Source organism: Saccoglossus kowalevskii, chromosome 8 (assembly GCF_978046115.1).
Source record: "Saccoglossus kowalevskii chromosome 8, keSacKowa6.1, whole genome shotgun sequence".
NCBI lineage: Eukaryota > Metazoa > Hemichordata > Enteropneusta > Harrimaniidae > Saccoglossus > Saccoglossus kowalevskii.
The window spans coordinates 21,338,593-21,355,055 of NC_140648.1; the positions used below are offsets into that span (position 1 = coordinate 21,338,593).

Consider the following 16,463-nt stretch of genomic DNA (forward strand, 5'->3'; position numbering starts at 1 on the left):
ATCCCGCGGTCTGATGCATTGTCCAATCGGTGGAAATGAAGACACCGAAACGAGGAAAATAATTATTACTGTAACATTATAATGCATATAATTATATCTATATCTATACAATATTGAACACCAAAACTTTTATATGTATTGTGTCAATCTGAATAAAATGGAACCCTACTTTTGTTTTTATTTTAAAATATTGTTTATACATTTTATTTACTTGTTTATTAATTTTTTTTCTGCCAGATCTTTTCAAAGTGTTGTTAAACGTGAAAGGTTTGTCAGTGAAAGTGCAAACTAAGTATGTTTTACCTGAACTCCTTGTTTCAGTAATTGGAGGGAAAAGAAAGGGTAGTCAGACTTGTTTTCATGAAAACAACTCAAGGATCTTAGTCTAGCGTTATGGCCCAAACTATTGTAAACTTTCTTTGTTTACGGATTCCCTGACTTGAAATGAATAAAATATGGATTAATACCTGCCAGCGGCACTTCACATGGTAAATAGTGCCAAGGGATATTCACATAATTCAGGAGAACAATAACCTCTCTGTAATTACATTGCATGTTGAGTTACATCCTCTCCATGGTAGGATTTAGATCACAAAGTGGTGTTGGATAACATCACAATCACCAGAAAGCTGTCCGAGTCCCGTAGGTGCTCTTAACTGGCTTCCACAAAATACTGTAAACAGTTGCTATTGCTATAGCTACCACAAACATTATCTTTTCTTTGTCATAAAACAATTATTTCCTCTTCGTGTGATGAACATTTTCAACAGTTTCTCACAGTAGGAAGTAGGGGATAAACAAGTCATTGGTAGTCATTATGCTTACGGTATGATACCTGTTTCGCAGGGCGATGCGTCCATCAGACATTACTCTGGATGAGACGCCAACTGCATTTTGAGATAGAGTGTTTATAAATGGGGTCTACAATTTCAATGATATCCAACACCTGTTGCTTAATAACGTTGCATATAATGATTTGAAAGAAACGGAAAATAGCATATTGGCTTACAAGACTATGTGAACTCAACAACCTCTACAAATTAGACTTCAATGTTACAAAAGAACACTTCCAGGTGTTTACCAAATACATAACTAAAATGTATGTAACACTGACATACAACGAGATGATTAAACAAATGAGAATATTTAAATGATTCAAACACACAAGACACTTCGCGGTCAGTAATATTTACGAAAATATTTGTTCACAATTTTATGAACTGGCTTGGCAATTCCCATCACAAGATAATGTCACAGTATTTCGTCCGGGCTATTTTTTTTTAACAAATCCAAAATCACTCTCGATAATTTTGTTTACTTTGCATGTGTTTTGATAATTTTAACGGGTGTGCATATTTTAATACATACATACATACACTCACAAAAATACCCATAAAATATTAATAAGTACTTGTATACTTCTCCATCATAAATATCGGATTGTTCGTGAATTTCGTTGATTAATGATGACGCTATCTTTGGGCCTACCTGTGATTAGGTTTCCCATCTTGACATGTCCCGACCCGTTTACTTAATTACAGTCAGTGTCTGACTAGTATATACAAAATAATTCCAAGAATAGTAAAAAAAAGAAAGCTAAAAGTCCACAGAACCAAAACAATCTGTCAGCCGTCACCGTACACAACAGCGATATGAATTCACACATAGAACTTGAAAATCGAGTGTAGACACATTACATCAAAATAAACACAGTAATCGAATCACCAGTCTTCATAAATGTTTCCATCTATTCCCACTATACTTAAAAAACTCAAATAAATGTTGAATTCTGGAGTGTGCGTATTTTCGTAGTGTCGTAAACATTGCTACAATCAAAGATACGCTAAACAGGAAGTCCATTCTGGGCTAGTACTATTGTCAAATTTTGGAGAGCAGAGAATTATTTATATGGGAGTCGTTCCAGTGGGGAATTGTTAAAACTGTTCGATTGACATATAACAATTCTTTATTGGAACAGAATGTGTTCTATATTCATCAAAAAAGCATCTATATTGCTATGTTTCTATACTTACGACGAACTCGAATAAAAAAAAACAGTCCGATCCAAACGACGTGCGTCCATGAAAGTCTTATCGCCCACGCGTTTCCGAGCGAGGTTATTTTTTAAAGATGCCCGGGGAACCAAAATTTGCGATGTAAATCACTCTGGCGACGGAAAATCAGTGATAATAGCCAAGGGACGAGGGACTGAATTTTAAAAAGATGTTTTAAATATAGGGTATATAATTATCAATCAAGAAACCTACCTAAAAGAACACAGTAAGAACACTAAGTAAATTTAGATTAGCTGCCATAAATTACACATTGAAACTTGGTGACACACTAGACCAGACATTGAAATCAGCGTAAGTGTTTTCTCATTTACATGCTTTGAATTCCTAATGTGATAAAGAGAGATTTATACGTATAATGAGCTGCGATGACAAAAAACGTATTATGCAATTAATTAACTACATTTATGCTGCATATGAAAATCAAGAACAGGTTCTTTCAGAATAGATATATTAATTAATCATGAAATTCATGGTAACACTATTATTTAACCATCCATTTCTTTTAAATATTTTGTGAAATAAGGACCATATATGATGACTTAATATCTTGGTTATACATCTTATCAGACAACAAAATTATACCACCAGATACATGTCTCTATCTGAAACGGTAATTATTCAAATTATTGAAATCACATGACCATACTTGTATATCGTCATCTGATACATTAGCCATATCATGTTGTCAAATGCCTTTATTTTAGCACTGGTTGCATGTTACTATCTGCAGCAGTGCCTAGTACATTATAGTTATGCATATTAAGAAGGACACACGACTATTCATACTAAGTAGGCAATTAATGCATGTTGAATGGTTCTTGAGAAGCACCACATCCATTTTCACAAAGAAGGCAGTTAATATGCACGTAATCAGGTCTGTGGATTACAATTCAATGTTCTATTGAATTCTGATGAGTTACGAGTGGAAAAATATTGGCTACTTTATAATATGCAAATTAGGTTGTTTATAATGAGGTCTGCGCATTACTCCAGACCATCTATGTGCCAAGATGCATTGAAATTTGTTGAATGGTACTTGAAAGACAAGTGAAAATGCTTAAATTTGAGTAATGGAAATGCAAATTAGGTAATTAATATGCACATATTGCAATCAGAAACTAATAAGGGCTGCACATTATCTCAGACCATCTATGTATTAGGTTTCATCGAAATTTGTTCGGTTGTTCTTGAAAAAAAACTAAAAAGGCTTAAATTAATACGCAAATTAGGTCACTTATATGCATCTATGTATCAATTTTAATTGAAATCTTGAGATATTGGTGGAACAGATATGCACATGCACATGCACGCACACACATACAAACACATACAGCATAGCATAAACTGGGCAACACATCAATGAACACTTTTTGAAACACAAACTGGGTAGATGGCAGGAATAACGATGTCTGTTTATTTAGCTTTTTTTCTTTTTTAGACTTTCCAAATACATTCCTAGTGATCTTTGAATGGAATCTTTCTGTACAAACGAAGTGAAGTTATAAATGTCCTCTTTTCTCTTAGAAGACAGATTATTAATAAGTTCATTCCTCATCAGCTGCTTAGTCAGGATCCTTGCATGGTCTGAAAAATAAATATCACAATGATTACATTTCTTTATGCATAATTTATATATTGAATTTTTATCTGACAATAAAAACAACAGAATCAAGCCTCATTTGCATCCATCATTGAGGGCGCTAATTCTTGCTCTCCAGCTTACAAAACAGAATGCACATATTCAAAAGTTTGACAGGTGCATCAAGAGCTATTATGTGCTCTTACTGTCATCGCCATATTGTTTCGAACACCAAAACAGTAACATTGCCTGCTAAGTTGCCGACTGCTTTGGTGTACACGTCTAAAGATCGTTATCTTACTTGACCTCTTCGGATTAACTCATTTTTACGAGGGGGGCGCTTCTCAACTCAATGTGGGCAGTGTAAGTAAGCTCAAGTTAACACACTGCTATTTCTCTCAGTATGTTTGTTTTGTTTATTATTAAGTAGCTTATGGAATGTTCATTAGTATTGATTAATAAAAATAAATTGAACCAATAACTTGATTGTGCCCCCACAATTAGTCCCTATGACCGACAATAGTTGTGTCGCCAGGAAGCTAACCGGAAATCGAAAGGTTGGACTTGCGTGCTCTGAATCGTATATCGATTGCAACATCTTTCTTACTGTGTTCAGAAGTATTACAGATGTGTTTGAAAAAGTTATGAATGCATCTAAGTCCGTATTTTGCTGTCTGGATACTCACCTGGTATCTTTAGCCATTTTACCATTTCTTTTCTAGCACATCCTAACACGTCATCTGGAGGACAGATTTGATCTACTAATCCGATGTTTTCTGCTTGCTCTGGACTGTAAAGTTTACCAAGCTGTAAGGATTTCTCAGTTTCTCTATGTCCAATCGTGTTTTTCATCGTCTCAATGAACCAAAATGGAGCTATGATTCCCTGAACAAAATCAATAATAACACCAGTTGTCAAATCACAAACTATGGCTTATTTGGAAATAACTATGCACTATGAAGTTACTTGCCCATCAATGAAATTTGTTTTGATCAACAGCAGAAGCATGTCTCTAACTCACAGCGGCAATTGCACTTAGGTGATTTGTAGCACAGCACTTAATTTTACCAAGCATACAAAGCAAGTAACTGACAGGTCACACCAACTTATGTATAACAATTAATAAGCTTTCTGTTTTAGACAATTTAATGGGTTATACAAAATTGTAATAAAAAATGAAAATACCACAGAGACAAAAACATGTCATCAGACTTTTAACAGTCGTGATAACTGTGCACACATGCAACAGTTTCCATCATACTCAACAGCTCAACTGGAGATCAAATCAAATCTGCATGTACATACCAATAAAGTTTCATTGAGACCAATCGTGTATTTACCAGTGGCCATTACCCTGTAGTCACACGCCATCGCCAGTAGACAACCACCTGCTGGACTGTGCCCCTGTAAAAAATTTGAAAAATTGTGTACACAGGTAAAGTGAATCTGTTAAATAATATACTGTTATTAATTTGAGATCACATTTAACCCAAGTATTATTTTGTGGTATTCTCAAACTTAACAGGTGTCAAATTTGAAACTCTGCATATACCAGAATTTTGAAGAAGAGTCACACTTAAATCCACTTCTAAAAACTAAATCTGTATAATATTCAAATATTCATTAAATTCATCAGAAATAAAACATGAATTTATTTATAAAATTTGACAGGGTTGCTTTTAGGAAATGATAGTCAGTTGACAGGGTCAAAGGTCAGACCAAACATAATGTTAAAATTGATACATGTCCCCATAGATATAAAAAATTATTAAATTAGTTGTAGATATTCTATATTTTTAATGACAATGTATTTAATTTACATAATTGAATAAATTTAAATACAAAAGAGACATGCATATAGAGTAGTGTTATTAAAATATATTTATAATTTCCTTTCTTAGAAAAGCTTCTTAAATCAGGTCAAGAAATAAAATATTATGAATGTTTTAACATGATGCAAAAAATGTTATGCATGAAGAGGAAATTTTTTTTATATACATATCACACTTTACCGATATTGCTGCTATGGTAACCAGTTTCGAACCATAAAGTCTAAGAAAAACATCTTGCAAGGTTCTCCAAAAGGCGTCAGTTTCTTCAGGTTTCTTTTGATAGAATTCTGTTATATCTAAACCAGCTGAGAATATATTAGGCACCATCTGTATTGATGGAAGATAAGGCAGAGCATGTTGGAAGAATATATTTATCCCCATCCTAGAATTTTGAAGGATCCTTTCATTGTTGGTGTTTTCCAATATGAGAAATAGACTGTCTATATCAGCATCACGAAATATCTGTTGTCATGACAGTATATTTAAATATGTGACAATCAACCAGACCATTTCGGCAATTAATGAGGCAATGGTCAATGTGTCAGTTTTAATTCCTTGACTCTCAATATTAAAAATGAACCCCCCACCTATGTACGAAAAAGGGGTTCCATTTATACACAGAATATATTTCAAATTTTAGTTCATTTTCTCATTGGGACTCACTACACGAAAATGCTATTGTGTAATTTCTGATACGTATCTAGTGATGGTACAGTATTAGACACAGAACCCCAAAACACCAGCCTATTAGTGGTGTTCACATTAGAGATCTTGGCACATACAGAGACCCAAGGCTGAATTGGCTTGTACCGAAATGTGTGTGTGAACGGTCGGAACTGAGTCGGTACTTGCCGAAATAAACTGGATCTCGGTCCTGATAGATGTTCCAGACCAAATCACATGCCAAGATTTGCTGCCTAAATGTTGGCACGAACTGAAATCATGCCCTCGGTGGCAAATAATGAAATGAATGCAAACCGTTGACAGCGACGCATATTTATGTATTGCTGCAATCGTTTTTTCTTAAAATGCTACATTAACGTAAAAAAATAATTTTTTTAATCTTATTTGCCAATGATGTGCATGATAATAAATACCATAATAGCAAATGAATATAATTTCAATATAGTAATATCATTTTTCCATGTTTGGGTCAAATAACAGATCAAAAAGGGGTTTGATTTCGGCATGAGCCGAGTGGGTTCCAGGTGGGGTCTAGACAAGCATGAACTCAACTGCTGTAATCCCTCTACAAACACAAAGGAATAAAAATTTGGATATGTGAACGCAGAAATTGTGATAAATCATATATCATAAATAACATAATTACAGGATGTAAACTTCACAAAGTCATCAAGGCAGATGCAAAACAGTATAAAGTTCAAGTTCTTTATGATATACCTAATCACACACCGGTAAGTTACGTTCCCAGGTATATACAGATATGGAGAATTTACTTCATAAATCACGAAAGCAATACTCACAGAGGTCAAAATGATACCACGGTAGGTTTTATCATTCTGCAGTTTTTCTAAAGTGATGCTTAGATCATTGAGAAGCTGCTTATTAAGTCCATTTACAGGTCGACGATTCAGCCGTAAAATTGCTACAGCTATTAAAAAAAAAATATTTATCTGTTTAATTACTTAATAATTTATTCAGAAAAACATTGCTCTACTCACAGGCCAAAGTTTTGGTACAAGTAAGTTTTGTGACCAATAGAAAACATTTTTAACACCACAAGCAAAGATAGCCAAATATAATTCTATTTTTCACAATATCCTAGCAAAACTTGGATTACACATTTGCCACATATATAGTCAAATTAGTGAAACTCACTTACCAATCAGTCTTTTATTATCATATTTTATAGAACAAAACATTCATGTCTTCATGAAATTCATCGTACACTGTTTAGATTTACCACAATAAATGCAGAAGGCAATATATATGTACATTTTTTCTCTCTCATCCTAAAAAACTACCATTGTATGTCTACAGATGACCGCTCTATGACATTTACCTTCATTTTCAGGGTCTTTTTCAACTTGTAGAAGCTCAGTCGAGCTGTCTGTATACCCTCTTTTAATTGCTGCACTGAGGGGCAGCACACTTTTATTTAACAAAGCTGCCTTTCCAGAGCAGCGAAATGGCAGTCTTAAACCTGAAAAGGAAAACACAATACAATATATTCAAATAATATATTTCTTTGAAATGGTTACATATAATAAATGTGCTGGTTTAAGGTAGAAAAGACAACAATCTATCCATAACAACATGTAGCTGTCAATCAAGGTAATAGAATTTATTCAAATTGCAATTTGTATTCATTAATACGAGCAAATTACAATTAAATTAAAAATTAATTTAAAGTGCTAAACTAAAAATTATACAGTAAATTACAAATTGATGAAGCCACCCCCCCCCCCCCCCCCGAGTTGGAACAAAATGAACTAAAGGCACCTTTTATAAGTGTTATCGTCACACATAAAAAAAATGTATTTTAGTGTACAATTCAATCAAAACATGGACATTGGCTTAGTATAAGTGTATCTAATTATTTTGTTACAGCTAGAACACCATTTTTATTTGAATAAGTCACAGTTGCAATATTTTAGGATTATTCTGGTTTTTGAGAGGGAATTTATGGGGCACATGGATTGTAGGGTAAGGGTCTTTGAACAAGGCACTTTAGCAGATATAAGAGAATATTTCCAAACCTGAAGCTCCATGCTCTAAACAAGAAGACATTATCACGATTGGTAGCCATTACAGTATTTTTTTTTTTTGACAAATCTTTCAATAAATGTTATTGGTGTGAACAAACACTCTAGAAATATTGCGATAATATCTGTACGAAAAAAAAAGTGAATTTTATTTCTGTTTCTAACTATTTTATTTCTAAGATTGATAAACCACCTGCGAAATAACCAATAGTTTGTGTTGGGCTGTTCTAAATGCAAACGGAGCTTGTAGATAATTGCCCTGGGGGGTGGGGGGTGGGGTGGAGGTTACTCACAATGAAGTGGTATATGTATATGTGCCACCAAAAGGGGTCCCAAATTCACCACCTCTGTTTGAAAAGGGGTATGTTATTTTACCCTGTCTGTCTGAAAAGGAGTATTCTTTTTTCATTATTTCTGTCTGAAGAGGGGTCCATAATTTCCAAAGACTGTCTCTAGAGATTGAGTGATCCAACAATCAGGAGAATGAAGCTGATTAGGCAATTTGAGTATATTTCTGTCTGATAAGGGGTAGGGGTTTCAAACAATCTGATTAAAATCTGATGTAGTGTACGGGCTTTAATTATTTTGGCTATAAATTTATTTTAATTTTATTTTTTTATTACTTTTTTTATTAATGCCTTTTTATTTTATTATTTTACTTTGATTTTGATTTTGTGATTTTTTTTTCAATTCCACCCTACATACATCTGACCCGATGTAACGAGATTTCAACGAGACCCACTATCGACGATTTTAGTCAACGAATCACATACCTCCTTCTATAGCGCACATGATGACGTCACCGGGCAGAGTCAGGTGGTAAACACACTCAAATAAAATGGCAGATTATACCGACGTTAGCAACCGACAAAAACACGGCTTTTTGGTAAGTTTATCATTGTCAAATACGAAAGTCATTTTTAGTCATTTTTTTATGTTTATATTGTGGCTCGAATGGTTCGACTTTAGATCGTTATTTTCCGTAGTTATTCTGGGAGTGACGATTTTGTTTCCACCGGTTCGACCGAACACCGGTGTCTTTTTCCAGTCACTTGCCCTGGAGACGGGTGATGTTTTGCTGACGATCGGGTCAAAATCTTCTATGGTATTGAAGCCATAGCTGTAAATATTCATCAAAATGTATCAACATTTTGTACATTATACAATAACTATTTAGTAAAGTAATTGAGCTGATTTGGACTGGAATAAAATATTTTTTATTGGAACACATCTCAATTGATCAGGAAAAATTTTGTTGCTCCAATTTTCTGCGTCGATGTCGTGGGCCGGTGACCGTTATACAATTTAAAATCAGTTTGCATTGTTTACTATAGCTGTTTACAGTGTTCTAATCATTACGATTTACTTATTTTTTTGCTTCTATTCTAGATAATTATGCTCAATGTTTGATGTGAAATTGAAGCGATGACTGAATAAATGAACCTTGGCTGGCAACGATGTATCAGGAAGTGTACACATTTGTTGGAAGTGAAAAAAATATTCAATGTAATGACAAAAATTGTAAAATGCTGTGGATTTTCTTTTGCAAATAAAAATATACTAGCAATTTTCTATTAATGGTTTATTCAAGTGGGCAAAATATAATGTACAGAAAGATTGCCCGTAGAGTATCGCTACACTGAAAAGTAAGCAACCGACAGCCTGTATAAAAGGGGGTCTGTTATTGGCTGTTACTTACGCGAGATTTGAACGGGACTTACATAGACGTCGGATCAGATGTATGTAGAGCAGAATTAAAAATAATCACAAAATCAAAATCAAAGTAAAATAATAAAATAAAAGGCAGGACTCCAGAAGACGTACCTACACTTTATGTAATTTTTAAAAAAAATTATGCTAATTTATTCATGACGTAGCAGTTTCTCTGCTCATGAATATTCATTAATTTGTGGATCAATACATTCTAAAAAAGGCAATATATTATTTTGGGGGGAAGAGTTAGAAAGGGGGATTAGCAATCCTTAGGATTGTGTCTGTTGTTGCACGTGACCTACAGCTGTCAACTGTGTTCGTACTTTGTCGACTTCGACTGGCTTCCATGTGAGGTAGTATTCTTGTTTTTAAGTGTCCTGTCCGTGATTTGAACTTGCAATCTTTGAGTTCCCAGCGCACTGTCTTGTCCACTGTACCACAAGTGTCTTCACACGAGTGATAGGATTTAAGTCCTATTTATAGGAGCAGTGTTTTCACTAGCATTCAGAAATCATGCTAACCGTACTGGATTCGAACCAGCGATCTCTCACATTGCCTACATTGTACATATCCACTGAACCATATGGATAGTCATGCAAATGAATGATTTGTTTTCATATTTAGCTTTACTGCAAATTAGTGTTTGCGAGAAAAGACTGGCAGGCATGGGAAATTGAACCTGGGTCCTCCTGATCACTGTGTAGACAACTGAACCACAAGACCACAATGGATTGACTGGATGTGTTTGCACTATATAGTGTGTGTATATATATATATAGAAATACAACATATTTCTATTATTGAAGTACAATTGTCCACAAAATTGCCAATTTTGTGTTTTTAGTTGTGTAAACTATATGCATGCCATAACCCGTTAGTGTACATCTTGTCAATTGGGTGTTTGCCATTTGCCTGGCCCATACCTGACCCGACCCTAATGCCAAGACACGTTTCTGTTAATAATTCCGTGGCCCATACCTGACCCGACCCTAACCCTAATGCCAAGACAAGTTCCTGTTAATAATTGCTCAATAATGATACTCTGTTGTGCACTGTCCGCGGGTAAGTTGCATTGATGTCAACTGATTAAACAAGTCGCGTTTAAGTAATTTCCACTATAACAAGTGGTTAAATTGTGACAATAAATGTGTGGACAAACATTTGAGATTTATTTTGGTGTAGACAACTCTCGTTTAATTATTTTACACCATTACAAGTTGCTAAATTGAGAGAATAAATATCTCAACAAATATTTAATACTTAGTTTGGTGTAAACAACTCACGTTTGATTAATTCCCACAATTACAGGTTGTTAAATTGAGAGAATAAATATGCGGACAAATATTTTAGACTTATTTTGGTGTAAACAGCTCTCGTTTAATTATTTTACACCAATACAAGTTGTTAAATTGGGAGAATAAATGTGCAGACAAATATTTTAGACATTTTGGTGTAGACAGCTCTCGTTTGATTAATTCCCACAATTACAAGTTGTTCAATTGAGAGAATAAATGTCTGGACAAATATTTGAGACTTATTTTGATGTAGACAACTCATTTAATAATTTTACACCATTACAAGTTGTTAAATTGAGAGAATAAATGTGTGGACAAGTATTTAATACTTAGTTTGGTGTAAACAACTCGCGTTTGATTAATTCCCACAATTACAAGTTGTTAAATTGAGAGAATAAATGTGCAGACAAATATTTTAGACATATTTTGGTGTAGACAGCTCTCGTTTGATTAATTCCCACAATTACAAGTTGTTAAATTGAGAGAATAAATGTCTGGACATATATTTGAGACTTATTTTGATGTAGACAACTCTCATTTAATAATTTTACACCATTACAAGTTGTTAAATTGAGAGAATAAATGTGTGGACAAGTATTTAATACTTAGTTTGGTGTAAACAACTCGCGTTCGATTAATTCCCACAATTACAAGTTGTTAAATGGAGAGAATAAATGTATGGACAAATATTGACCATTATATTTGTGAGTAAATACCTGTCGTTTAATTAATTTCCACCTCTACAAGGTTGTTAAATTGAGAGAATAAATGTGTGGATAAATATTTGATACTTATTAAGGTGTAAGAACTCGTGTTTGACCAACTTCCACCATTGCAAGTTGTTAAAATAATAAAATAAATATACTGGTATTATTGGATATTTGATTTAATTGTGAAACTTTCTAACAAAATGTTAACTGCTGACTTCGAACCCTCAATCAACAATTCCGCAGACACAGTATAAATTCCACAACACCACAGAATATATTCGTCTGTTGCCTGAATTGTTTTCTTAATATAGGGAACGCCATCGACACTTTAACAAAACTTACCTTGACTTGGGTCTTGTTTATCTCTTGTCACAATCTGGAAACTGTTGAACAAATTGCGCGTCGTCTAGTTTAAGACGCAAGTTATTTTATTATTTATTCATTCAGTTTTGCATGGTGGAGTTTTGTGAGGTTTATTATTTTTTCGCGACGTTCTTTGTATACGGTTTGAGGGATTTCAGTTTATTTGATTTACGATTTTACGGTAGCTCTGAGTGAGACTCGAACCCACTGTCTTTTCAAGCTAATTTTGTTTTTTTTGATGGAACGCTTGTGTACCACGCCACGACGTTGGTCGTTGAGTGGTGTTCATTTTTCTAACTACTCCAGTGTTCCGATGAGTTGAACGGGAAAGCCAAAATGATTGCTCGTTTCTGATTGCTTCGGTTCTGGTGAGTGTGTATCTAGTGTGATTCAAACCCATGTCGTTTGTATTGGGCGTTTTTTTATTTCCTATGTTGGCTACGTCGTAATATGCAACCACTTCCCCGTTTTATTGTGATTTTGAGAGTGTTTAATGATGTCTTTCTCACCCGTCACGCCATGACCCAGTTTCAACCACACGGCCATTTTGCAACAAAGTGCGTGACCCTCGGCATGACCTGACTGACTATATGATCGTTCTGTTCAACTGTTAAGCTAGGATTTATTACCGTTACTATCATTATATTGTCACATGTTTTACCTTATGTGTAATGTCTTAAGTATCTTTATTGTAATTTGTATATACCAATTCGTATATACCGAGGAAACAACCCCGATTGAAGGTATTTTGTGACGTCACCAATTCGTGTGTAGGTACGGCTTCTAGAACCGTGCCAAATAAAAAGGCATTAATAACAAAAGTAATAAAAAAATTAAATTAAAATAAATTTATAGCCAAAATAATCAAAGCCCGTACACTACATCAGATTTTAACCAGATTGGGGTTTCAAACAACCAGCTCCACACCCCTGTCAGTATTTAATCTCCGCATCGAGTAATTGTCTTTGAGAAGTTTTGGCATGCTTGGGGGTTGGAAACATTGACTTAATAATTATAAATCGACATAATATTTAAAATCACAAAGTATATCAAACTCCGCGCCACTGTTCTACACCTACGCCGGTGGTCAGTAATATTAGCTGCGAGATAAGGATCACAGAGTCTACCAGATATTTAAACAACCACAGGCGCTCGGTATAAGCTGCTTGGATAATAAAAAGAACCTAAGACAGGGTCGGTATACTTAGTTTGGATAATAAAAAAGATCTAAAGTAGGATTAGTATAAACATACCGACCATAATTTAGGTCGATTCTTTTTATTATCCAAAAAACGTACACGATAACAAAATACGTAATTTGTTGGAGTTGATATGGGATTTAAACAAATCAGGCAGTAATCATATTGACAGAATGCAAGGCGTTGGTAAATACAAGTTAAGACAGGCATGGCGACGTGTCGTGTGATACTAATATTCCCCTGATACTCCTACCTTCAACTATCACACCGAGCCTCGACACTGCAGCCATGTTGATTTTTACTGGATTTACAGTGCGCCCTCTGCGACAAACCCTTTCCCGCCAAGCTACGCGAGTGGTGGCGCTTTACTTCACAAAATATGAACCTGAAATTAAATTTGCAAGCGGCATTGACGGGGTCCAAGCAGAATTCTCAGAAAAGCTATTTGCAGATACTCATTGAAATGATGCCAATATCCCTGAATAATGAAGTGTATACATGTTAAATATTTCTTTATATTTAACATCAGCATAACCATGTGACTGATAACAATTTGGGGGTAAAATTTGGATGTATTGCTTATGCATATCTATGAGGTTACATTATCATGTACGGCCATTTCTTATGTCAGTTACATCATTTGTTTGATGCCTTCATTATGGCATTGGTTCCATGTTCCGTTCTGCGACAGTGTTTGAGATATAACAGTTATGCACATTAATGAGCTCACATGACCATATACGGTCATCTGTTATTTTAATAAAATATCTTGTTGAACACTGTCATAACACAGGATTCATCTTCCTAACTGCAACAGTGTTTGTGATATAACAGTTATGCATATTATTGAGCTCACATGACCATATACGGTCATCTGTTATTTTAATCAAATCTCTTGTTGAACATTGTCATAATAACACAGGAATCATCTTCCTAACTGCAATAGTGTTTGAAATATATCAGTTATGCATATTAATGAGCTCACATGACCATGTATGGTCATCTGTTATTTTAAACAAATCACTTGTTTAATGTTGCCATAATAACAAAGGATTCATCTTTCTAACTGCAACAGTGCTTGAGAAATAACAGTTATGCATATTAATGAGGTTAGAAGCCCCCACCCAATGGGCGCCCAGCCACAGGACCTAGCCATGCACATACGAATTTTCACCCCAATCGAACCAATACAACTCATGTAATTGCTTATATCTCGTTTTCACAAAATCCAAAATGGCGGCCAAAGCAAGTGAAAGATCGAAATTTTATTATTTTTTTCATATAAAGCTTTGACCAGACATGTCACATACATATTTATTTAGTTGATCTGTGGATGCACCTTTGGGAAACAAATGCCTAAATTTTTGATCAGTTTTTCCTATAATTCAAGATGGCGGCCAAACCACGTGACCAATCAACTTTTTGGGGTCAAACTTGAAAGAGCTATGCATGTAGATTATGACAAATGTTATGTCAATCGGTCTGCAACTTTATAATTTTTAAAGGATTTAGCCTCGTTTTCGAAAAAACAAAACAAAATAGCGGTAAAAGTCACGTGACCTCCAATGGTCTTTTACCTCATTAAGGATAGGCATGGGCTACAGGTGCAACACAACCAAAATTGGGACATCTAGACCGCCACAAAGTGGTCAAAATGGCCGCTTTCGGTTTTCACTAAATCAAAGATGGCGACCAAATTAATGATCTAATCAAATTTTGTTTTCCAATTAAACTAAGTAGATATATATTAGTAGAAGCTATATACTGAGTTTCATAGCGACCAGCAATGTTGTTCAGGAGAAGAAGGATTTTAGTGACATAACAGAAAAAGTCACGTGACCGCTAAAGTTTTTATTGGCGATATTTATTGCACTTAGGCAGTACTATATACAGTAAAAAAATTGAAAGCCCTAGACCCTCAGAAAAGGGTGATTACCCCCCTCTGGTCAAATTTTGACCTTCGACAGTGGCCATGACAGTTAACCAATACATGTTTTTTAATCTAAAATATTTGTTAAACGGAAGAGTAAAACACGTTAAAGTAAGGTTAAAACAATTTTTTATGCCATAAAAGTGGTGGACCGCAGTCAACCGCGTCCCTTGCAGGCGACACTCTGCCAGTTAAAAAAGTGACGCCTGGCTGTCTCTATGTTAAACATCACCCAGCGCTGGTCAATGTGCTACATGCAGTCTATGATTAAATCCTATTGGAGGCGTTTTAAAGCAAAAATACCTATTGTAAAGCATTTTCACTGTGATGTGTCAAACTGTAAGAAACGAACAGTTTATTGAATCCAGGTTATGACGGGATGTTCTCATAATGTGAACAATGCCACCTCTTTTGACAGCACTGCGAGGCCAAGGAAGTTCCACGTTCCTACGTGGGGGTGCGAATTGGCGGTCGGATCAAAGACACTTGTCGGCTTCCTTGCGAAACGGACCCCCATAGTAAGCTCGGGACTTCGACGCTCGTTGGTTCCTCAGGGAGTAAAAAGAACCCCCAAGCTAACTCTTGGCTACGGGCATGTGTAATGCATACATACAGTGCATTTTACCACAGAAACCATATTCCATGTTTAGGACTACATGACAGGGCTGTGTGACCATGATCTTCCAATCAGAATAACATTATGACAATGTAACATGCCCATAGCCAGGGGGGGCTCGCGTGACCCCAACCCCGCGCGTGCTCGAATTTTTAATGCACAATATTTTTTCAACGGCAAGCTAAAATAAGCGTTAAACACAACTTTCACGCTATGGAAGTGGACGCTGTGAGCCTGGCTGCAGCAATGGAAACGCCGCCCAGAAGTCTTACTTGACGGCCTGTGGATGATGCTGACTTAGCGCCGACACAGTCCCCTAATGTCATATAATATATAATATTTTTATATTTTCTTATTTTTATGATATAATTATAATATGTTATTTATATAAAAGAAGAAAATATAATATCTTTATATTTCTGAAT

At 35.1% G+C, this 16,463-nt stretch overlaps 1 protein-coding gene across 1 annotated transcript; it reads right to left on the reverse strand.

The window, feature by feature from the left end:
• Positions 1–3,309: 3,309 nt before the first annotated feature.
• LOC100369239 (enoyl-CoA delta isomerase 1, mitochondrial-like) lies at positions 3,310–13,814 on the reverse strand. The gene is made up of 7 exons (XM_085502956.1): positions 13,746–13,814; positions 7,510–7,650; positions 6,971–7,098; positions 5,667–5,813; positions 4,960–5,058; positions 4,341–4,539; positions 3,310–3,659 (listed from the first exon to the last, which is right to left on the reverse strand). Exons 1-7 carry the CDS (start codon positions 13,780–13,782, stop codon positions 3,493–3,495), a joined length of 918 nt encoding a protein of 305 aa, XP_085359082.1. The 5' UTR covers positions 13,783–13,814; the 3' UTR covers positions 3,310–3,492.
• Positions 13,815–16,463: the final 2,649 nt, after the last annotated feature.